This window comes from Canis lupus, chromosome 22, assembly GCF_003254725.2.
Source record: "Canis lupus dingo isolate Sandy chromosome 22, ASM325472v2, whole genome shotgun sequence".
Lineage (NCBI taxonomy): Eukaryota > Metazoa > Chordata > Mammalia > Carnivora > Canidae > Canis > Canis lupus.
The window spans coordinates 49241378-49266372 of record NC_064264.1 but is presented as its reverse complement, the minus strand read 5'-3'; the positions used below and the strand labels follow the sequence as shown (position 1 = coordinate 49266372).

General features: G+C 40.2%; 1 protein-coding gene across 28 annotated transcripts in view; it reads left to right on the top strand.

Annotated features, from left to right (window-relative positions):
- The window catches only part of DOCK9 (dedicator of cytokinesis 9), a 279307-nt gene that overhangs the window by 49965 nt on the left and 204347 nt on the right, over window positions 1–24995 (top strand). For 6 of the 28 annotated variants that reach the window (XM_049099447.1, XM_049099436.1, XM_049099451.1 and 3 more), the window contains exon 1: window positions 16274–16620. The exons of 6 other annotated variants lie outside the window; for them this stretch is intronic. In XM_049099447.1, coding sequence (XP_048955404.1) covers window positions 16459–16620 — 162 coding nt within the window. In that variant the 5' untranslated portion in view covers window positions 16274–16458. Of the gene's footprint in view, window positions 1–16271; window positions 16621–24995 lie in introns of those variants that run through there. 16 more of the 28 variants (XM_049099460.1, XM_049099461.1, XM_049099458.1 and 13 more) reach the window with 6 other exon arrangements.

The following is a 24995-nucleotide window of genomic DNA, read 5'->3' as shown; positions in this document are numbered from 1 at the left end:
GCCCTGGGCTGAAGGCTGCGCTAAACCACTGAACCACCCAGGGATTCCCTCATTACCTCTTTAAAATAGAAATTTGGAAGTGAAGAAAAGGAGAGAAAGGGCCCATAAATTGGAGGAGTGAGCCTACTTAGAAACACCTGTCTCTGGCATTTATTAAGTGCTCTGGTCCTCCAGGAGGTAGGTGAGGTTCTTCTCATTGGTCATCTCTCTTCATCCTCCCTGCACCCGGTTAGGGATATATTATTACCCATATTTTGCAGAGGAGGAACTGAGGCAGAGGTTAGATGACTTACTTCAGTTTGCAACATCCAGAAACTTGGCAGGACCAGGGATGTTGGCTGACTTCTGAGCCTGGATTTTTCCTAGCAGATCTTGTTTCTTTCTTTGAGAGGAAGGTCTGCTCTTGGGTTTAAGATGAGGATTAATTAGTGACTGCAGTAATATCTAGAGGCAATGGAATGTCCTTGAGCTTCGGAGTCAAGTCTGAGTTACACCTGCTGGGTGTGTGCCTGGTGAGAGCTCTTACCATGATTACCAGTGAAATGACCTACTTTACCGACTTGTGCTGGGGAAAACTGGGGAAGGGAGGGAAGGAGTGGGCTTGGAGTAGTTTAACTAATGGGAATGAATGCTGCCTTGATTCCTGCAAATAAATGTTTCAGGGTTATAGGAATTGAACAGTATTAAAAATGTGCATTTCCCTCATCCTGAGGATCTTCCATTAATCCACTAGATGGAGCACATGGTTTGAATATATTTGATGATTTGAAGTTAGAAGAAAAGATGTGGTCTTCACTTTGGAGCAATACTGAAGACCCCTGAAGTTGGCCATACATTTTGATCTGTGGATTTTTTCCCCCTCTGTATTAACTATAAATGTTTCTTTTACTTAGTATTTCTGTGGGTCAGGAATATGTGAGGTTTTTGGGGGCCTGACAGCCATCATGGTAGAGTAGAAAGAGGTCTAATCTGGAAATCTACAAATGAGGGACTGGATATCCAGGATTCTGTGACTTTGGTCATCTTTAATCATATTTGAGCCTTAGCGTCTTCACTTGTAACATTATTGTACTGGGTGATGATATATATGATGTACCTTACAGATGTTGGGTATATTGTATGTTCCATGCCATCCCTTTAGATCACCCATGTGACCAAGGACATGCCAGCTCCCATTTTACCTGACTGAACTTGCAGCAGCCAGTGTCTACAGAGTGAAGCACCCATCAAATTGCAGCACTCAGAGTGACCTTTGATGTCATTTTAGTTCACTTGCCATTACAGTACTTCTGTCACTCACTGGCATTCCCGCTGCTGTGTGAGCACACCCTGGGGCTAGCATTTCATTTCTGCCAAATAGCCTGTTCTGTCTTAGGGCAGCATTGGTGATATGAAAATTTTTACATATCTGCCCTTCCAGAGCAGTCTGGATTTTGTGATCTTTTTTCCCCCCCCAAAGATTTATTTATTCATTAGAGATAGAGAGAGAGGCAGAGACACAGGCAGAGGGAGAAGTAGGCTCCCCGCGGGGAGCCCTATGCAGAACTTGATCCCTGATCATGGGATCATGCCCTGAGCCAAAGGCAGATGCTCAACTTCTGAGCTACCCAGGCATCCCTTGGATTTTGTAATCTAATCTGCCTTCCATATTCAGATTTTCTGTTTAAAACGAAAACTTTTAGGGGATCCCTGGGTGGCTCAGCAGTTTGGCGCCTGCCTTCGGCCCAGGGCATGGTCCTGGAGTCCCGGGATCGAGTCCCACGTCATGCTCCCTGTGTGGAGCCTGCTTCTCTGCTTCTCCCTCTGCCTGTCTCTCTCTCTCTCTCTCTGTCTCTCATGAATAAATAAATAAAATCTTAAAAAAAAAAAAAACCTTTTAGGTGGCTTTGAGCTTTCTAGGGGAATGTGTAATTTCACCATTCATAATTTCTGTTAATTTTTAATGAAATACACATCTGCTGAATAAAGACTTTCACCTAGGTTGACATTCTTGTTGGTTGCCAAGTATAAAAGTTTGTGTTATTTTGAAGCCGACTATTCAGAATTCCTTTAAAATTATAGAAGTTTGGTATACTCAATGGAAAAGCAACAAAACACCAAGCTCACTTTAATTTATAGCCTATAAATTAATAAATTTTTATAGTCCCTCCCCTTTTGGTTGATAAAAAAGGCATAGGCGTAGTCTTTTCTTTCCCAAAGAGAGGGGTTTCCAGGTTTGATATATTTGGATGGGTTTTGGAAGCAGTTTTAACATTAGTAGATCATCTCCATTGTATCTTCATTGATACCGATAACAGATATTAAAAATGATATCTGGCTGCTTACTGAGCATCTTCTTGGAAGTTATACATATGTCTAGACACAAACGCTTCATTTTACTTATCGTGCATTGTGGTTTCTTATCATGATTTATTTTATATGCCTGTGACACTAGATTGGATGTTCTTTGGCTCTGGAGTATGTGCCTCCCCATTCAATTGATGAAAAGGACCTAGCCCCGGCTACTCCTCTTCCTAAATAGAGGACCAGATCTATTTTAAGGAAAGAATATAACCAAATAAAGCACTGGAAGTTCACGTTCTCTTTCGGAGTATTACATTTATAAATACTTGATACAATTTTTAATTCCTCTGTATAATCAACATTATTTTATCTGTTTTAGAGAGTGTGTGGAGTATGGTAGGGAAGGGGCAGAGGAGAGGGAGAGAAAGAATCTCAAGCAGACCCATATCTAGTGCAGAGCCTGATAGGGGCCTCAGTCTCAGATCCTGAGATCATGACCTGAGCTGAAATCAAGAGTCAAATGGAACCACCCAGTGCCTCATCAACATTATTATTAATGAAATTTGTGACATGCTGGAAAAAGCATGGACTTTGAAGTCAGGGAGCCTTGGTTCATATTCTGTATACGAGCTGTGTGACTTTGGTCAATGTACTTTACTTCTCTGAGCCTTGGTCTTACAATCTATAATGGGAAAGTCATAGATGGACCCACTCTTATGGCTTAATGAATTCCTGGATAACATTTGAAACAATGTCTGTTAAATTCAACTTGTATTTCCCTTAAGCATAGTGTTACAAATTAGGATTCTATTGCCGAAAACATTTTTATTAAAAATTAATGAAAGCATCAAATATTATATTTTTGAGTTGTAGTAATTAATACTTTAAAAAACATAAAAAACATCAATTATGAAAAACGATGTTTATTTAAAAATCTATGTTATTATTATGTTCCTTTTTAAGATATTCTGGATGGATTTTTGGAGAAGAGTCCACTTAAAATATAAATACCCTGATTGGGTGAAAGAGTAGTTCTTTGTAGCAAGCATAGACATCATCCAGGAATAAACAAATGAGTTCAAAATCTAAGCCATTCATTTTAAGAAAAATTATTTTCCTGTCCAAATGCCTAGTCTAGTGGAGGGAGTGTTTCCATCTTTAGAAATCCTTTACTTATACATTTTGATGGTATCTGACTTCAAGCATAATTTCAGTGACATACCTAAAGTATTTCATTGTATGGGTTGCCTATGGTCAGTCAGTCTTTGCTCTTTTGTAATGAGGCATCATCAGCCTGTCTGCCCTAGCAATGTCACTGTCATTAATAGGCATTCCTTAAAAAAAAAAAAAAAATTCACATGAGAGAACATTCTCAGCTTCAAAACAGTATCTTCCTCTTTGATGACATTGGCTAGATGTGAATGCTGGTGCTGTCCCATTTGTTTGGTTTTGAACAGACCATCTTTCTCTCAAGCTGGGCATGTCTTTAATGCTGCACACCAGACCTTTTCTTAAGCATTTGAAAGAAAAGATGATTCTATTTGCTGAAATGGTTTGGTCCTTAGGCATGCTGTATTTATCACATGCAATTATATGTATGTCTAGACACAAACGCTTCATTTCACTTATTGTGCATTGTGGTTTCTTATGATTTATTTTATATGCCTGTGACACTAGATTTTCTTCAAATATTTTCCCTAGTCTTTTTGTTCCACAGCTTCATTGAGGTATAATTTACATGCTGTAAGGTTTAGTTTAAATTTTAAATGTTTAGACTGAGGGTCGCTGGGGAAGGAGGGGGGTTGGGGGGACAGGGTAACTAGGTGATGGACATTAAGGAGGGTACGTGATGTCATGAGCACTGGCTGTTATATAAAACTGATGAATCACTGGGGTTCCTGGGTGGCTCAGTGGTTGAGCGTCAGCCTTTGGTTCAGGTCGTGATCCCAGGGTCCTGGGATTGAATCCTGCATCGGGCTTCCTGCAGGGAGCCTGCTTCTCCTTCTGCCTGTGTTTGCCTTTCTCTCTGTGTCTCTCATGAATAAATAAATAAAAAATCTTAAAAAAAAGACTGATGAATCACTGACCTCCATCTCTGAAGCCAATAATACATTATATGTTAATTAATTGAATTTAGATAAAAAAGAAATTTTAAATGTTCAATTCAACATTTTCAGTAAATTTGCACATTTGTGCAGTCATCACCATGATCTCATTATAGAACATTTCGGTCAGCCCCAAAATAAATCTCATGCCCATTTCCAGTTCCTGCCCTAAGCTCCAGGTAGCCATTAATATACTTTCTATCTCTATACATTTGTATCTTTTTTTAAAAATTTATTTATGACAGTCATACAGAGAGAGAGAGAGAGAGAGAGGCAGAGACATAGGCAGAGGGAGAAGCAGGCTCCATGCACCGGGAGCCTGATGTGGGATTCGATCCCGGGTCTCCAGGATCGCGCCCTGGGCCAAAGACAGGCGCCAAACCGCTGCGCCACCCAGGGGTCCCCAAATTTGTATCTTTTTTTAACATTATAAATGGAATCATACAGCATGTGCCTTCACCTCTGGCTCCTTTTACTTAGCTAACTAATTCTGAGGTTCATCCATGCTGTAGCATGTGTCAGTACTTACTTTTTATTGCCAAATAGTATTCCTTTCTGTTTGGATAAAACACATTTTGTTTATGCAGTCACCAGTTGATGGACATTTGAGTTGTTTCCACTTTTTCATTACTGTGAATAATGTTGCTGTGAACATTTGGATTGCATTTCTGTGTGAACATGTGCTTTCGTTTTTCTTGGGTGGAGACTTAAGAGTGGACTACTAGATTATGTGGCAACTCTTTGTCTAACATTTTTAGGCACAGTTACACTGTTTGCTACAACAGCTCTACCAGCACTGTATTAGGGTTCCAGTTATTCTGCCGCTTTCCTAACACTCAGTATGGACAGTCTTAAAATTTTAGCCATCCTATTAGATGTGTAGTGGGGTGTCTCTGAGTTTTGTATTTCCTAATAACGTTGAGCGTCTTTTTACGTGCTTATTGACCATTCTCATTTTTTGGTGAACCTAGTGTTTTAAAACGGTTTAGACCCTAGTATAGCATAATAGTTAGGGTCCAGCCAGGAAACAGAAATTGTACCAGTTATTTTAACAATTAAATATGAAGCATTGTTACTAAGTATAAAGTTGTTCAGTCGGTAATTAGAAAGGTAAAAAAGAGAACATTAACATATCATAGAGGTAGTGGCTGCAGGAAGCAGCCATGCACTTTGGGGTTGGGGGGGACCAAGGGGTGAGATTGTGTTACTAAATCTTAGAAGCTTGAAGAGGAGGTGCCCACAGAGCTGAAACCAAGACCTCTGAGGAGTGGGGGCTGGGCAGCTGGCCATGGTTTCTGAGGGGGGTGTGATGTGGCTGGGTCTGTGAGTGCTGGGCAAACAGACGTGATTCAGGTGCTGCGTGAGAAGGATCTGCTGCTGCTAGGGTAAAGGGGTGTTGCGGGGTGACAGGAGGAACCCAAGCCTGCAGGAAAGCAGCCACAAAGGAGCCCGCGCCTTTTCCTCTCCCAGGTTTGCAGGCTCCCTCTGGTGCCCCCTGGTGGTGAGCCCTGCAGGGAGTCAACTGGTAAAGCAGCATGAGGTGTGTATTCCCTGCTAGCATCACAGAGCTGTGTGAAAGGCTGGGCCTGGTGCCTGGAGACAGTAGCTAAATAACTGTCACAGCCCACCCTTTTGATCACTCAGCAGGCAGACCCACCCAATACGCATGTCTGAACCTCCGTAGGGCAAAAATGACTATGTTTCAGCCTAACCGAACACAGATATCTTTCACTCAAAGGAAGGTGTTCTCGCTAGCTCCTCAAAACAGGAAGCTACAACATCTCATTAGTCATCCTATCTGTCTTTGGGAGAAAGTCCTATTCCCATTTCTGGACTTTGCTCATTAATCCTTAAATTCAGTTGCAGTCATGCAGGAATATATGCTACCCAGAGTCCAAATTATAGAGTCAAGTTCCAAGAACAATGCTTCTATAAAATATGATGAGGGCAGCCCAGGTGGCTCAGTGGTTTAGCACCTGCCTTCAGCCCAGGGCCTGATCCTGGAGCCCCAGGATCAAGTCCCACATCAGGCTCCCTGCATGGAGCCTGCTTCTCCCTCTGCCTGTGTCTCTGCCTCTCTCTCTATGTGTGTTTCATGAATAAATAAATAAAATACTTAAAAAAATATGAGAGGAAGGAGAAGAAATTGGTAACACCCCCCCGCCCCCCCCCCCACACACAACCTTCAAGCAACAATCAAGAGGGAGATATGCAATGCTGTTGCAGGGTTTATTTCTCTAACTGGCCATTTGACAGTGATTGATAAATTTATATCTTTATCTCCTATTTCTCCTGTTACTCATTTCATGTTTCTTTTGCTTTTGGTCTAAGGAGACATTTGAACTTGTGGAGTACTTCTCTCCAACCGCGCCCCCTCCCCCCCCCCCCCCCATGGTTTATCAGTACTGCTCCACATGATGTCATTGTTGGTTGCAATCCTTCAGTGGTCCTATGAGGATGGGTTTCTATGGAAATCTTGTTTACTTGTAACAAGGTCAAGGGATGGCAATCATGAGTGAGATCACTTATAAAACTTAATTTTTAGAGTTGTTTAGAAGATTAAATGAGACCTCGTGACTGAATTCTGTCACAGTGTCTGGCATATTGTTAGATGTAGGTCCATGTAACATACTCTATTAAGGATGTGCCCAGTACTCTTCATATAATGTTTTATTTTACATTTTAAAAGAAAGAGTTTACATTTAAAATGTTAATCTCCTATATGGTTCAGGTGAGTGGAATGACTGAAATAGAGCCAATTCTGTGATTTGAATAAAATTTCAGATCTGCTGTTAATGTTCTCTTTTCCTCCCTCCTCTGACTTTTTCTCTACAGGCTATTTTTCTTTCTTGGATTTTGAGAGCCTTGTGGCTAAAACAGAGATGAAAATTGTGTGGGAAAAGATCTATAAAATACATTATTTTTGGAATAAGTGAATTGGGGTAGATGAGTCAGCCCTCAGATCTGGACCTTGCCTAAAAAAATGAATGAGCCAAAGTTATAGAGCAGACAAAAGGTTTCTGTTAAGTGCTCTGTAAACTTAAAGCAGAATAGCTTGCTTGCTGAAGAAATCATCTTACCATTATCCTCTGTACTTCTGGGAATTCGCCGTGTTGGGCATAGTGATATGTTTTGAAAGATAACTATGTGAAGGGTAGAGTGCCTTCAAAAGAAATTCAGCTTTTTTATAGGTGTGCCCCTGATATGTCCTATTTTTTTTTTAGACAGCTTTATTGAGATACAATTCACATACTATACAATTCACCCATTTAAAGTGTACCATCCGGGACGCCTGAGTGGCTCAGAGGTTGAACGCCTGCCTTTGGCTCAGAGCATTATCCTGGATTCCCGGGTTCAAATCCCACACCGGGCTCCTTGCATGGAGCCTGCTTCTTCCTCTGCCTGTGTCTCTGTCTCTCTCTCTGTGTCTCTCATGAATAAATAAATAAAATCTTTAAAAAAAAATAAAGTGTACCATCCAGTGGTTTTCAGTATATTCAGAGTGTTTGTGTATCCATTACTATAGTTATAGAATACTTTTATTACTCCAAATGAAACCCTGTCAGCCTCCCATTCCACCTACCCACTCCCTAGCCCTCAGCAACCACTGATCTACTTTCTGTCTCTAAGTCTACTTGTTCTGGACATTTCATATCAACAGAATCATATAATATGTGATCCTATATGACTAGCTTCTTTCACCGGACATAGTATTTCCACATTGTAGATTGTTTCAGTATTTTAATACTTTTCTTTTTATTACTGAATGATATTGCATTGTATGGATAGACCACATTTTGTTTATCAATTCATCAGTTGATGGACATTTGGGTTATTTCTACTTTGAGGCTATTATGAATAAGACTGTTAACATTCGTGTGTGAGTTTTTGTATGGGCATATATTTTCAACTCTCTTGGGTATATAATTAGGAGTGGAATTGTTGTACCGTATGGTAACTCTGTATTTAACTGTTTGAGGAACTGCCAGATTGTTTTATAAAACAGCTGCCCTATTTTTCATCCCCACCAACAGTGTATGAGCAATCTGATTTTTCCACATCCTTACCAACACTTGTAATTATGTTTTTTGTTTTAGCCATCCTAGTAGGTATGAAGTGCTGTCTGATGGTTTCGATTTACGCTTCTCTGATGACTTTTCATTTGCTTATTGACCATTTGCATATCTTCTTTGGGTCCTGTTTTTAGGTGTTAATAGATTGTTGACAATATCTGTAATCTGTCGAATTCTTAGGTGGAGAGTAGTTTCCCTGAAAAGTTTCTTGCTTTTCTGACTGAGTGAAATTCACTTAGGCATCAGGAAATGTTTATTCGAGGTAACATTCATCTAGCACACAGTTACAGTTAAGTTATAACCCAACTAGAGGCTGTATATGAGAGTGAATCTTAGGAGGTCATGAATTTTGTGTCTTTGTAAAAAGAAATAAAAAACTCCTAAGGGCTCAGAGAATAGAATTTTCTGAGCCTTCTAAGAGCAGGGACATAGATCTACTTCCTTTTGACTTGATAAGAAGATTAGAGAAAGGAGTACATATTTTTTTTTGAGGCTGTTTACTCTGGTTTTTCAAAGCCATAGGAATAGTTCTGTTTTCCTTCCTATAATTTGGGGAGGTAACCATTGCAATATCTTTATTTCTTATTATTCACATTTTGATTACTCTAACTGAAAATCCAACTATATATTGAAATAGTTTTTAAAAAGGCAAACAGATTTTATGTTTAATTTTTCCTTTTTATCCTAAAGAAGCTTTTTAATTCTTTTTTTTTTTTTAAGATTTTTTATTTATTCATTCATGAGAGACACACAGAGAGATAGACAGAGAGGCAGAGACACAGGCAGAGGGAGAAGCAGGCTCCATGCAGGGAGCCCGATGCGGGACTTGATCCTAGGTCTCCAGGATCACGCCCTGGGCCGAAGGCAGGTGCCAAACCACTGTGTAGAATCTGAATTTTAGTCTTTCTTTTCACATATAAGAACAACTTTTCAAAAGCTGTAACTCCATCTTAGAAGCACAAAAACTATTTCATGAATGCATTTGCCCAAGACTTACGCTGTGCATCTTTTCAATTGTTTTAATTTGGTATACCTTGCCACTAAGTGATCTTTTCAGATGTTTCCTCAAGTAGAATTTCCTTGAAAGAGGCTGGTGGAGGCCAAGAGGAGTCTGTGAGTTCTGATGTCATTGTGCCATTGTGAGTTTGCTTGCCTTTGTTTTTTGCTCAGTGTCTCATCTACAGCTGGATGATGGTACTTACTGCATTCATTGGGATCTGCACCATTATCAGCCTCCCTCCGCTGAGTACCCATCCTCAGCCAATGTTTTCAGTGAGGAGTTAAAGCTTTGCAAATAGGTGAGCTCTTCTGGCAGCTTCTCATATTTGACAGGATCAACATTTATGGATTTATTGGTTTTTCTTCAAAGAACTAAGCTCCCTCAGAAACTATGATTTTGCTCTGTAACCTCCCATAATGGTAATTGAAGTTCTGACTTTGCCTGCAGCTTCCTGAGCTGAGGGATAAATCAGAACCTATAAACTCTGTTGGTTCTCTCATTTCATAGTTCTCGTTGAAAGAAGGTGAAAGTTCTATGAATCAGGAATTTATATCTCCGCTATCTTGTTTCTGTGAAAATACGTAGCTGGAAGGGTTTTTCTATTGGGGTTTTCCATTACCAAGTGGAATGAGGAAATAGAATATAAATATTATGAAGCCTATTCCTTGGGTGTTTCTGCCCTTTGTGTGGGCCACAGTCAGACAAGGGGAGTGTAGTACCATCCTGGTTTTCTGTTATTTCATTTCTTCCTGGAAGTCATAGGAAAGCAGCCTAGTAAGTATATTGTTTTTTTTTTTTTTTAATAGCAGTAAGAGATATATCTATATATCTGTATCTATATAACATAAGATTAACCATTTAACTGATTTTAAATATTCAGTGGCATTAAGTACATTTTACAGCCTAGTTTACCATCCATGTTCACCACCCAACTCCAGACCTTTTTCATCATCCCAAACTGAAACTGTACCTATTAAACAATAATTCCTCATTCCCTCTGTCCCCACAGCCCCTGGTAACCACCATTTTGTTTTCTGTCTTCATGAATTTATCTATTCTAGCTAAGTCATTTAAGTAGAATTGTACAGTATTTGTTTTTTTGTGTCTGACCTATTTCACTGAGCATAATGTCCTCGAGGTTTATCCATGCTGTAGTGGGTGAACGGGCCATCCTTCCTTTTTAAGGCTGAATAATATCCCATTGTATGTACATAGCACATTCTGTCCATTCATTTGTTGATGGACACTTAGGTGACTTCCACCTCTTGATTATTTGAATAATGCTGTTATGAACATGGGTATACAAATATCTATTCAAAACTCTGCTTTCGGTTCTTTTGGGTATCTACTCAGAAGTGGAATTGCTGAATCATGTGATAATTCTTCATTTAATTTTGTGAGGAATCACCATACTCTATTTCACAGTGGCTGTATCATTTTTTTTTTTTGATTTTATTTATTTATCCATGAGACACAGAGAGATGCAGAGAGAAGGGCAGAAACACAAGCAGAGGGAGAAGCAGGCTCCATGCAGGGATCCTGACATGGGACTTGATCCTGGGTCTCTGTATCATTTTATATTCTTACTAGCAAGTAAGTTGGCTTTATTAACCCCAACTTTTCTTCCTTTAGGAGTTCTGTTTTATTTTAAACGCTGCTTAACTTGGTCTTCTGCCTGTAAAAGGAAGATTCTCTAATTTCTTTTGAGAGACTCTGGTCATCTCTGGAAAACCACTGCCCTCCATTCCATTGAGCCAGTCTGGTTGCTTCCACTCCTATTTTGTCACTCCATGTTTATACCAGCTGTTCAGAGCACCCCACAGGGACGACTCACCTCCCTAATATTCTAGCACCAACATGGAGACACCTGTGTAACTTTGTGTTCTCCACTTTTTTTTTTAAGATTTTATTTATTTATTCATGAGAGACACAGAAGAGAGAGGCAGAGACACAGGCAGAGGGAGAAGCAGGCTCCGTGCAGGGAGCCCTATGCCGGACTCGATCCTGGGACTCCAGGATCACATGCTAAACCTCTGAGCCACCCAGGGATCCCCTGTGTTCTCCACTTTTGAGAACATTTAAATACTAGTTGGCAGGAGACTTGGCTCAAGTATTTTATGTAGTTATGAGTTTAGAGATACATTTTTAACAAAATTAGTTTGTTTTGCCAAGCTGTTGGTGGGGTGTGTGTGTGTGTCTAAAACTCCCGTCTGTGCCATTGCCCCTACTCCCACCTGCCATCTCTCTTCATCTCAAGGTAACTGGTAGCGGCATTTCCAAGTGTTTTGAGGTGGGGATGTTAAATGATGGATAAATTTAGATATGATATAAGTCTCCCTTCTCTCTGACAGACTCGAGGTTTATGTTCCTGAAACATACAATGGTAGGAGAGTTCACTTTTTCCTTATTTTTAAAAAGATCCTTACATATGTAATAACACTTCCTTAATTTCCCTTACTTAAAAAAACAAAAAACAAACGTTTTCTAATGGTCATTGCTTAAAACCTCCACTCCTTCTTCACCAACTATCTTAACTTCCTTTTCTTGTTCCACAAAACTCCCTTTTCTCTTTTTGAATAATCTTTTTACCAATATAAGTAACTTGTAATTTGAGTTTATTAGATCTTAAAGTCTCACATGCTTGAGTTTTGTGTAAGAAATGCTGAAATTTTTAGAAGAACTACCTCACTTTATAACAGGGAAGAAAAAAAAATAATTTGGGGCAAAAGATGGAGGAGACAAACCTTATTGGGCATGTGGTATATACCAGGCCCCATGCTAGACGCTACTTAACTTTGACTATACTGATTGAATATAAATATATAAGGAGTTGACAGGCAAACTTAGATAAGGTTTCTTTGTTCAGCAGAATTCACTGCACTGAGAAATGTACTGTGGACTGTCAGGGATGAAAATAAGCTCTTCTTATGGACTGGACACCCTAATGGCGCTTAAATAGAATGTGATGTATCATTATTATGCAAGATTTTTATTTCAGCCACTATAGAATGGAAAGAATTCCACTGCCTTCCTGGCCTCCTAAGGTAGGACCCAAGGTCTGACCTAGGTAAAAGACTTCTCTCTGTTGGAGATACAATATTCTAGTTTGTAGTTTTAGATTTTTTAGGTGTTACTTCAGATTCTAATTTATGCACACTTTTTTTGAGAGAGTATGAAGCGAATCTACTAGTCAAACTAATTTGACCTTCAGAACATCCTTAAAACAGACAGTTGGCAAGGAGAGAGCTGCAAATGGGAGTGGCAGCTTTAGATGGATATGCTCTGGGGCAGGGGCTCAAAGCTTGAGACCTATTTGCTGGTGGTCTCTGTGGCGAAATGGCTGAGGTTTGTCATGACCACTGGGTGGGGCAGGAAGTTTAGTTTACCCTAAACTTACTGTGTGCAGGCTTTCTGGTGGTTTGTATATAGCACGGAGCCTTTTTCCTAGGTTAAAATGCGCACCCTGAGGGCAGCCCCAGGTACCTCCCATGGTCTGTGGTTTGTGTATTCCTGTGAAGTGGGGTCAGAGCAGAAATCCAAATTATAAATTCATAAGCAAGGTGGCTGTTTTGAGCTATTCAGTAAGTTCTTTGTGAAGTATAAAACAATAGTTGCTGACACCTGCACCCCTCTCCCGTTTTTAGTAACAGCGTTATAGAGATATAAATTCACTGTTGGGGCCACTCCACAGAAGCAGGATGGGCCCTCTCCTTGCCCCCTTATATCCCACATTTGCTTTGGATGTTGTGACGAGGAAGGTGGTGTGAGGAGGTTCATTACTCATGTAGTGAAGCTCTCTGAGGAGAGCAGGGCAGCTCCTAAGCAGGTCCTGATCCTGGTTTGAGATTTCTGTAGTGGTTAGCAGGTGGGGACAGAGTGAGGGTTTGAATTTCCTCCTGGGACAAAGGAGGGAGCCACCTGGAACTTCCTTTCAGTTTGGCCAGATGTGGAACACAAGGGAAAAGAAGAGGGGAAAAGCTTAAAGCTGTTAGTAGTAAGACATCAATAGTAGAGTCAGGCTATTTATTCACAAACCATAGAACTCACCTGTTTAAAGTGTTCAATCCAGTGTTTTTTAGTATATCCACAGACTATATACTGTGCATAGATAGCATATATGTTAGAAACACTGTCCAATTTCTGAACATTTTCATTACTCCTAAAAGAAGTACTGTGCTCACTAGCAATCACTCCCTATTCCCTGGCAACCACTAATCTACCTTCTATCTCTATGGATTTGCCTATTCTGGACTTTCCATTTAAATAGAATCCTATAATATGAGGTCTTTTTGTAACTGGCTTCTTTCATTCTGCATAACATTTTCCAGGTTCATCCATATTGTAGCACACATCATTACTTCATTCCTTTCTATAGCTTAAAAATATGACATCATGTAGACATACCATCCCAGTTTGTCATATTAAAAGATGATTGATGAACACATGAGGGTGAGGTGGTGATAGGAGAGTTGGGTACCATTATTAGGGGAGGAAGGACATGGGTTTGGAGCTCAAGATAGAGACAGGGGTGGACATCTAGCCTTGGGAATTGTGAAAATTAGAGGTCACATTTAAAGATGAGAGAGTAACTGTGATCTCCAAATTGAAATACATACCTGTAGGTAGTTGAACTGGTTGCCAATAGATATCATCCATCTCCATGTCCTCTGATGGAATTCATGGAAGTTATCCTTGTAAACTAATCCCAGATCATTCTGATGCAGAAAAATCAGTGAAACCAAATACACATTTGAATGATTCATTTTGTCATGCTTCTATTAGCATGAAACTCATTTTTGGTTTTATTGAATCCTTTGCTCTAAATATTTTCTGTTGTTTTCTTTGCCCACTAATTTTGTTGGTTGGAAAATGATTAATATTTGAAATTGATATAAGTTGCTCAAATGCTTATTAGTAGCTCCCTAGGAAACATTTATTTTTCCTCTGAATGATTGTTAGGAAATTGTTCTATTCTGTCCCATTGTTTTAAATATTACCTTGAGAGTTTTAAAAGTAATTCAAATAGAATATACTAGCAGCATCACATTTTGCTTGGTTATCATTTATAATCCTTTGTAAAGTTCAAACATAATCTTTTGTATCTTAAATGATATTTCCTGGCTTCTGCATCCAGGATGTCTAAAACAGGTAGTAACAATAATAAATTACGTTTAAATTTTTAGGTGCTATCTTTATTGATATTCAGTGAGCTATTATTTTTTAAGTTGTTTTCCTTGCAGTACAGAAGTTAAGATAGATGGTGAACATTTGGAATTCTCAAGACAGATAATTTAACCCATGTGTCTGGTGTTTTATAGTCTACAATATTGTGTTTCTGTGTAGATGAGTTTCCATGTTATTTATCTGCCAGCATTGTGATGTTACATGAAGACTTGGCTTTTCTGATGTCAGGATTTTGGTGTAATCTTGAACAGTGTAGCTCTGTTTTAACAGAGTTGCTCTTCTGAAGCTGAGTGCTCTAGACCACAGATTATTTTTTCCTGTGGCCAGTATCTTTACTCCTTTGATCTCTGTGGCTGTTAGATAAACCTTGCATAAAAATGCAGGAGAAAGTAGAAGCCTAGGTTTTTGCTTATCTCTGGGGCCTAATAGATATACTAGCCATAAAACCCAGAAATTTGGGATTATGTGACTATTTAGTATTCTCTAAAGATCTGCTTTTGTTACATTATATAGGTTTCTGTTACAAACTCAGGTACTCAGTGATTATAATTCACTCTAACTTTGAAATCTGTAGATAGAAAATGAAAACCATCTGTTGCCTTGTGAAATAAGGAAGAATTCAGAACAGATCTTAAAAGAGCAGTAACTTTTCTCTAGATACATATTGTGGGTGGGAGGGGTTTTCCTGTGTTCATCATAGTCATTTTACATAATTTACTTTTCATTTTTTAGAAGGAAAATGCAAGAGTCAGCTTAGTATTGTGTCAGTGACATGCTTTCCTATGAGCCATCACCAAAGACACCCAGAGGTAGTATAGTGTTACTGAGTTCATTCTGCAGTGGAAGGACCTGGATTACTTATGCATCTCAAATAATAACCTTGTTGACTGTGGGATTTCAGCGTGTGTTTACCATCACGTGCTAGAGCCCTGCTTCAGAAGGTGTATGTCCTAGCCTGATCGGGTAGCGCTTTGTGCATGTTCTCATTTGCATCTTTGGGTACCAGAGATGGGAGAATCGTATTAAGCAGTGCAAACTTGCTAGCCCTCTCTCTGGCAGAGTGGAAGTGGGCAGAAGTCAAGATTGACACAGCAATTTTGTGTTCCCTTGTGATTTGCTGTCAGCAAGCTGTTACCCACACATGCAAAAGGTTGTTTGAAGTGGGCTTATCCATGTTTCCATAGCAGCAGTCATCTTAGTGATTTCTCTCATTTTGGGGCTCCCCCCCTTTTGCTTCTCTGTTCCTCTCGGATGCAAGATTAAACAAACAGCATATTTAGGTCAAGGAAAGAGATGTTTGCTAATATAGATGCTGGGCTAAGCATTCTGGGAGAGTGATTCCTTGCAGCAGATGAACATTCTTTGTGCGTTCCAGCAGCATCTGCAGCAGGGTGGCTGTCTGGCACCATTTTTTCATTTTGGGCAGGTTCTGAGATTCAGAACAATCCTAAGCAAATCACAGGAGCCGGCAGTTTTCCAGTCACCACATGTAAATCTCTGCTTATTTGTTCTTTGGTATTAATAGGGAAGCGATCTACTGGAAAAATGATACTTTAAAGATTTTGGTGCATCCGAGGTGTGTCATCTGGTTTTTGCACCACCCCTCCTGTTTGAGCCTGGATTTTTTTTTTTTTTGTCAGGCAGTTGAGCAGGAGCAGATTCTAGTGCAACAGCTCAGAGCTTCCCTTCTGTTCTGGTGCCGGCACTGCCTGTCATGAAGATGGTACAGTGGGAGCCTGCTCAGAAGAGCCAAGGAAGATGATGTGGAAATGGAGCAGAGATTGCTAGAGATCTGAACATCCACACCTTGGGGATGGGTTGCACTACTAGTGTAATTCTGTTTAAAGGCATCCGCACCGTTTTTGAAAGAAACTGTGCTTATATGTGCAAACAGCAAGGAGAGAATAATGCCCTTGAATATACGGCATACCATTGGACAAAAGAAGATTCAGAACTATTAATCTCCTCCTGTCTGGTAAATGCTGTCTTGCTTCATTAACAAGTAGTTTGGTGATGTTAGAATAAACTTATCTTGACTTATTAAGTAAATGTATTTATTTACTTCAGTATGCTGATATGTCTCTAGCCTGGGTGAATAAATGGGTTAATTAAGTGGCCTTAAGTTTAATTTTGAGGTGCCTGTGTGTATGTGTGAGAGTACCATGCATGGTATTCACCAAAGCTTAAATATGTATAGAGAGAAGCTGGAGTACGATAATTGATTACAGATTAGTTTTCTAAGTTACCTTTATGAGCTTACACGTTCTTGGTATAGTCTCAGAAATAACATATGGCAAAGTATGTATTTAGGGTATTCTAGATTGAACCCTCTGCTAGTGATAGTGAATTATTCAGTTCCTTTACATCTCGGTCTTTTCCTTGGCGAAATTGTCTTAAAAATGGCTTGTGGTCAGTCCTCCCATTTAGAGGGAGGAATTTAAAGGGAGCATGAAAAAAACTGTAATGAGGGTGAGAAAAATATTCATAGTTATATTATTTTAAATCTGACGATTTATAATGTTTTGGAGTGAAGGCTGTTGAGAGTAAAAGGAAGCTTAGTTGACACTTGTGTGTTCTTTCCTCCCCTTACGAGGCATGAGGAGGTGTCGGGTCACAGATGGGTGTGCTTCTCCATGGCCTTCTCACAAATACCAGGCTCGTGAGGAAGCTGCATATGGGTCTCCTCTTTCCTCAGGATGCCTTGCCATTTCTCCTTCTGTTCTTATCACAGTTTTTTTTTTTTTTTTTTGTCAAAACGAGTGAGAATAACACACGTGGGAGTTTCTGCGTGTGAGTCTGGCCAGCAGCCACTGGGTATGGTGAGGGCGAGGTGTGTGGAAACCCCGAATCCGTTCCTGGTCATTAGGCTGCCATCTGACACGGAGAGGGAGTGCCAGCAGGCCACATGCACCTCGGGATCAGATCAGGTCGCCCCAGCCTTGCCGGCACCCAGGAGAGGATGCATTTTGTAGAGGGTCTTATGTGACATTAGCTCTCAAAACACTCTGGAGGAAGGGAAAGAGAGCATCATTTGAGCATCCGAATGCATTTTGGAAGGCAGTATTATGTGTGGGTTTGGAACTTAAGTGAGGCTGTTTTAACTATTAAATATTTTAAACTCTAATGTATTTTGGAATATGCTTTTGAGAACAACTGGTATCAGAGAGTAGAAGGACTAGCTCATTACAGAGTCTGCCCCATTAGGTATAATCCATAACCCTGACAGCCTGAGGGCTGCTTGGCCAGGAATGGCAACACCTCTCTCATGCTGCCAGCTTCTCCCTCAGGTCTCATGGACCTGTCTTGGGTTAGCCCATCTTTGATAGACTCTGCTTGTTTTTTTTTTTTTTTCTTTTGTGGCACGAGAGAGTAATAACCTTCCAGGGGCTTTGTTGGCATGCTGGGACAGGATTTTGAAGCACTGCTTCTGTGTGTTGGGTCAGGTGCTCTCTGCCCACCACCCTTGCTTGCACCAGTAGACCGAGAAAGACGTGACTGTGCATATATGTGGCTGCGCTGCTGTGGGTAGGAAGATGCACCCTCTCCCTCCAAACTGCTCTCTCTGCTTCTGTCCTTGACCCTTGACCCTTTCCTTACTGGCAGACAGTGGTCCTTTGAGAAGAAAAGTCTGATGGTCACGCCTCTACTTAGAGTCACATCCAGAATCCTTCCTGTGGCCTCCAGGTCCATCCCTACACACCTGCTGCCCTTGCTTCTCCTGGCCACTCCTCTTTGCTTCTCGCTCTCTTCTTATTCATCACTTCCCTTGTTCTCTCCTGCTGGACAAATGCAGCCAGGCATTTACCTGGTTCATCCCTGGACTCCTGCAGGGCTTGCTCCTGATTTCCCTTTCTCACTGAGGCTTCTTTGACCACTGCTGTAATCTTGTAGCACCCAAGCACAGCCTTCTCTGAATCCCTGGCTTCCTAATAATTATTTTCACCTGAGATAGTTAGTCACGCATAGTAATAGTAGTTAATAGTGTTATTTACCATCCTTAGCAAGAATAAACTTCCATTTTTTAAAAAAAATTTGAACTTTTTATATAAAAATCATTTTAGACAGAATAAAATACCAAAAATAGAGCAGAGGGCCCATATTTCCTTCACAAAGCTTTCCCTAATTTTAACAAATGACAGAACCATAAAGAATAAGCTTTCTGATGGCCGGGATTTTTGTCTGTTTTATTTGCCGTTCTGCCCCAACAGCTGGAACAGTGTGTGAGTTGTAGTAAGTGCTAAGTTAATAAGTGAATTCTGATAAAATGGTTTTATGGTCCTGAACTTTGAACTTGGAGAAGCTGTCGAGAATTTAGATTATAGTCATTTATCCTAAAACCAAAGTCTTTTTTCCAAACATTTTTATAGTTTCCCCTCAAACAATAACTGGGTCATTTTCAGTAATCTCCACTAGAGTTATACTTTTCAACCCTTCTGTCCTGGAGCTGTGCCAAGAAGTTATGTGATTCAAGGCCAAACCTTCCCTGGGTTTGCTGTGGTTATGACTGACAATTGATGATACTGTCCTTGAACAGTATCCAGACTAGCTCTGTTGAAACCTGTCCCATGGCATTGGCATTTGAGGGCCTTCTCATCCTTTGGTGTGAGCCAGCCAAACCCTATCTTAAGGGAATCCTGCCCAGTGGTACCTCCCATGACCCCCCTCTGTGCAAAGGTAGGTTGACCTGCTCTTCAGGCAGATGTGGGCCTGTCAGGCTCCTCCACCTTAGTTAGTAGGGTGGCTACCCTACTCGTGGCTCTGCGTTAACTGTTGGCAGGTCAGAGCTGTATTCACCTGCGCCTTAGAGTATAACCCCCACTCTGGCCATGCAGTGCATACTAAATCTTGTGGAGGAAAAGGAGTAATATTCATGAAGATTAGGGCTTAAGGCCACCCAGTCTTTGAGAGACTCTAAATATCCCAGGTATCTGTCCATGTATCTGAAACCCACATGGAGGGGCACCGGGGTGGTTCAGTGGTTGAGCATCTGCTTTTGGCTCAGGTCATGATCCTGGGATTGAGTCCTGCATCAGGATCCCCTCAGGGAGCCTGCTTCTCCCTCTGCCTGTGTCTCTGCCTCTCTCTGTGTGTCTCTCATGAATAAATAAATAAAATCTTAAAAAAAGAAAAGAAAAATCCACATGGGTGGACTGCTTCATTCTGGCATCAGCAGAATTGCTCCTGAGCTAAGCTTTGTGTTTTTCTCTTGGCTAAACTGAAGGGCATCATAAGAAACATCCTTATGAAAGTGATGTCTGCTTGAGGGTTTTGTTGAGGACATTGCTCCTTTGCTTTTGGATCAGCCGGAGGCATTGCGGTGTAGTGGTTAAGAGTGCCGAGCAGCTGGCTGGCTCAGTTGGCCTAGTGTGCGACTCCTGATCTTAGGGTTGTAAGTTTGAGACCCATGTTGGGTGTAGAGATTACTTAAAAATAAAATCTTAAAAAATAAAACCCTGCAGGGCTTGATCCCAAATCCACAACTTGCTAACTGTGTGACTTTGGGCAATTTACTTAACTGCTTTGTTCTTCAGTTTCATTATTAATGAATAGTGAAATGGATCTGCCTTTAATGAAATGCAGATAATAATGATACTTTCCTCATAGGGTAATTAAATGAATGAATATGTCTAAAGTCCTTAGGATAGTGTTTTATATATAAGTTAGTGCTAATTGTTAGCTATTATCATAATTATTTCTATTTTTTTAGTGTTCTCTTTATGAGGGGCCCTGGAAGTAGACTTTTTCTCTCCATACTCCTAATGGTTGTGCTTTTCTGAAGAACTACTCTGTTTGTATTTTATTTTATTTTTTTTTCTGTTTGTATTTTATATACATTAAGATTCATGTAACTGATCCCAGCCACTTTTTCAGTTGACTGTTAAAGAAAGCTTAGATTTACACATGTGACCCAGTTCTAATAGATATTTAGGCTATTTCAAAGTGATTTTTAAATGATTTACTTATTTGAGAGAGAGAGAGAGGGAGGGAGTGGGGAGAGGGGCAGAGGGAGAGTCTCAAGCAGATGCCTGGCTGAGCAGGGAGCCCTATATGGGGCTCCATCTCAGGACCCTGAGATCATGACCTGAGCAGAAACCAAGAATCGGATGCTTAACCGACTGAGCCACCCAGATGCTCCACTGATTTTTCTTCTTATTGCTCTTAAACTTTGCTTCTTACTTTCCTCTATTACTATTTTATAGCTCTTTCTCATCCACTTATTAAATACTTTTTATCTTGTTTTGTATGTATTTATGTAAATCACTTTAAATCATTTTGCACAAGGCAGAGTATAGATTAATAAACTAATAGAGAACTTCAGAGTGAAGAAAAAGCATTTGTATGATCATTAAGGTTGTCTCTGAACCAAAAATCAGATGTGTCTAGTGCAAAGTTTAGCTTTGCAAGGCTGCAGCTGTGGGATCTTGTATAGGAAGGTTCTTTTTATATCTAAGTGGCATGAATCAGCTCCGTGGTGGATAGGATACTGGGAAATGGGCTTATCTGACATCTGGGGCCAACTGAATTTCAATTATACCATACCTAAATTTTGACCAGTAATCCTACCACAGTGGAGGGGCAAGGCTGAGTTAGGATGGTCTCTATTTCCCAAGTATAGATTTTTCTTAACATCTCCCTTTTCTAAGTAGTTGAAAATATTAGTTCAGCTGATTCCAGAAACAACCTTGAATGCTTCTGTGTGCTGAGCTCTGGGCGTACAGAAGTGAGGAGGATGCTCAAGGCCCCATCAAGGAAGGGCCAGCAGAACTCACAGGGCCTGTCAGAGGGCATGAATGCACAGTTTAGCCCTGTCACCTTCCGTGAGCATGAGCTGACATCATATACCTGTAAATCCCCTTTTTCCTTGTCTGTGAGGGTTTGCGATGGGCCCAGCTTTCTTGAGCAGGACTTGACCTAGTTTTACTCAAGCCAGTAATATAATATTCCCCTCTCTTACCATGTCTGTGGAAGACGTGAGGAGCTGTGGGGTATTTCTTTCTGCACCATTCTGTCTTTCACCTATTGTAAAGGGAGTGGAAGAAATTGCTCACTTCTAGCCCTGATGGCAGCTAGGACCCTGTCAGCAGCCTCATGGCAAGCAGTCATGAAGGCAGACTGTTGGAAGTCACAAGGGGAGGAAACAAACTTTCTGTCTTTAATTTTTTTTTTTAAAGATTTTATTTATTATTTTGACACAGAAGGAGCACAAGTAGGGAGAGGAGCAGAGGGAGAGGAAGAAGCAGACTCCCTGCTGAGGAGGGAGCCTGACTTAGGGCTCTGAGATCATGGCCTGAGCCCAAGGCAGATGCTCAACCGACTGAGCCACCCTGAGCACCCCAGTCTTCCATTTCTTTTGTGATGTGATGGGGTAATAAGGGATAATTTTACCCATTGTAAATTAATATTTAATTTTTTTGCCTCCTTAAAGCTGTGAAGTTTTTCATTCTTTTTAATTATAAGATTTGCTGCATGTCTTCAATTTGTTCTCAGCCTTTATTACAGTATAGAATTTTATCAGACGACTGTAGTCACTCCAGGCTCAATAGTCCTTCTGAATAGAAGACACCTATTGTCATATGTGCACTTTGCAGAGGGAATAGAGTTGGAAGGCAATATGCTGTCTGGCTTATAAGAGCCTGCAGTCCTGCTTGTGCATGTCTGTATGTCTGTTTGGAGGTAAGGATGGGGACGAAGGGAGAGGACATAAGTGATGAATCTGTAACAAGTGATAAGTGAAAAATTGTTTAATACCTGTCAGGTTGACACAGAGGGGAAAGTGAAGGCTGGATCTTGATTATTTTAGGTGTGCCCTCATAACTTTTTCTTGCACTGTTGAGAACTGTCTTGAGGTATAAGAAAGCAGAAACCTGCGTGGCTGCCTTCTGGAACACTCCTCTGGTTCTGGGTCTGATCACTGGACTGTGGCTTTTGATAGGCTCTGTTTTCCATTTTATTTCTAATATCCTTCCTAATGATGCCCAGTGGGTTTTGTTTTTGTTGCCTATTTGGATCACAGCAGTAAATTGGAGATGTTTTCAAGGAATAGTCAAGTCTGCTTTGATTCCTAGATCCATTTCCTGCATCTTGAGATTGCACTGCTTCGTTGAGGCTGCTTTTTGTAAGTGCAGCCAGCATGACTAGCATGGAAGAGTATTTATTGCACCTTTCCCCAATGCTTTATTAAAGTTTCCCATATTATTAATATGTATTAAATTTCAAACAGGTGATTAACATTCATTGTAGATGCTAAGCATGCTGTGTTCAGTTCATAGAGGTAACCACCGATTTAAACATTTTGAGACAAAACCTGGAATTTCATCCATCCAGAGCATTTGTTCATAAAAAATATGTAATTGTTTTGAGTTGCTGTGGACTAAATTGTGTCCCTGTCAAAATTCATATGTCGAAGCCCTAGCCCCCCAATGTGACCGCATCTGGAGTTGCGGTCTTTTAGGAAGTAACCGAGTTAAATGGAATCCTAAAGGTGGGGCCTCCATCTAATAGGGCCATGATCTTACAAGAAGAGTAAGAAACTCCTAACTCTCTTGCCAGGTGAGCACACAGCAAGAAGGCAAACTGTCTGCCGCAAGCCAGGGCAAAGGTCTTCACCAGGTACTGACCTTGCTGGCATCCTAACATTAGACTTCAGCTTCCAGAACTGTGAGAAAATAAATTTCTGTTGTTAAGCCACCTGGTCTGTGGTATTTCTGTTGTTAAGCCACCTGGTCTGTGGTATTTTGTTAGGGCAGCCCAAGGTAATACATAAGTATAATAAGCATGTTATTTTGTTATATACTCTATAACTAGCTTTAAATCATCTCCACAATATATCACAAATATCTTTCCATGTTAATAAGTATACATTTATGTCTCAGTGGCATCATTTCATTGTATGGATGTATCTTGGTCCATTTCAGGCTGCTATAACAAAATGCCATAGACTGGATATCTTATAAATAAAAACATTTATTTCTCACAGTTCTGGAGGCTGAAAAGTCCAAGAGTCAGGCATCCACAGATTTGTTATCTGGTGAGGATCCATTTCCTGGCTCCTTGAGAGAGATCTCATGTAACTTCACATGGAGAGATCTCATGTAACTTCACCACTGGATATCTGTGGGGTCTCTTTTAAAAGAGCACCTTAATCTCTTACAGATTATAAAAGGGCTTCATGAGGGCTCCACCCTCACCTCCGAAAGCCCTCACCTCCACATACCATCTCATCAGGAATTAGGTTTCAACCTATGCATTTTGAGAGGACACAAACATTCACATTGTGATATGTGACATTTTGTTTAATGTGTAACCACTGTTTCACTATTCTGTTTTTCTTTGCTATTCTGTTTTTTTCTATCCTTGCCTATATGCTTTAAACATTTGTCAAACTGATTTTTAGACCTGGATTAGCCAGGTCAAAGTATATTTGCTTTTTAAAGAATTTGGATATATGTTTAGCCAGATTGCCCTCCAGAAAGTTTATTTTGAGATTTTTTAAAAGTTGAAGACAAGAAAATTTGTTTTCTCTCCTTGTGATTTCAAGATGTCTGCCTTCCTTGCTGCTCTTTGTTAAGCTGTTGATGGTGTTATCTATGAACAGAGTAACATTGCCTTAGATTGCTGTATACTTAGGCCAATAACATGGTTAAAACAGGGTTCAAATTAGCATTAATTTTGCCTTGACTGCTGGAAGCATGACCACTAACATTTTTAAATATCCCAGGAGAATTCTGAAATGTTCCATTGTGGGGGCTGGAATGTGTTTGTTCTGGGAGGTCTTCACCCTTTTAGAGTTGGTAGCTATTTCTTAGATATTAAAGAAGAAAGCAGCAGAAATACTGAGTAGAAACAGATGAGTAAAGCTATTATTGCTTTTGTTCAAGTCTTACTTTTTAGATATTCAAAGTAGCTGATTTATGTTTCTCCCACAGACTTAGTGAGAAGCAACATCTCTTTTGCTTTTTAAAAGTAACATTGTCTTTCATATTTAGAACATAGAATTATTAGAGAAAATTTAGAGACTATAGAGGAGGATATAGAGGAAAATTAAAATCAACCACATTCCCACAACCTAGAAATAATTACAGCTTATAACAGGTGGTGAGTGTTTTCTAGTATTTTCTCTGCTTATGCAAATATAAAAATGGTATAATATTTCATAAATAATTCCTGATGCCTTTTTTTTTTAAAGTTTTTTTTTTTTTTAAAAGTAATCTCCACACTCAATGTGGGTCTCCAAACTCTGAGATCAAGAGTCGCATGCTGCACCAACGGAGCCAACCAGGCACCCTTCCCACTTACTTTCTTATGTCCATTTTCTTATGCCCATAACGTTCCACTAAAACACTAGTATGT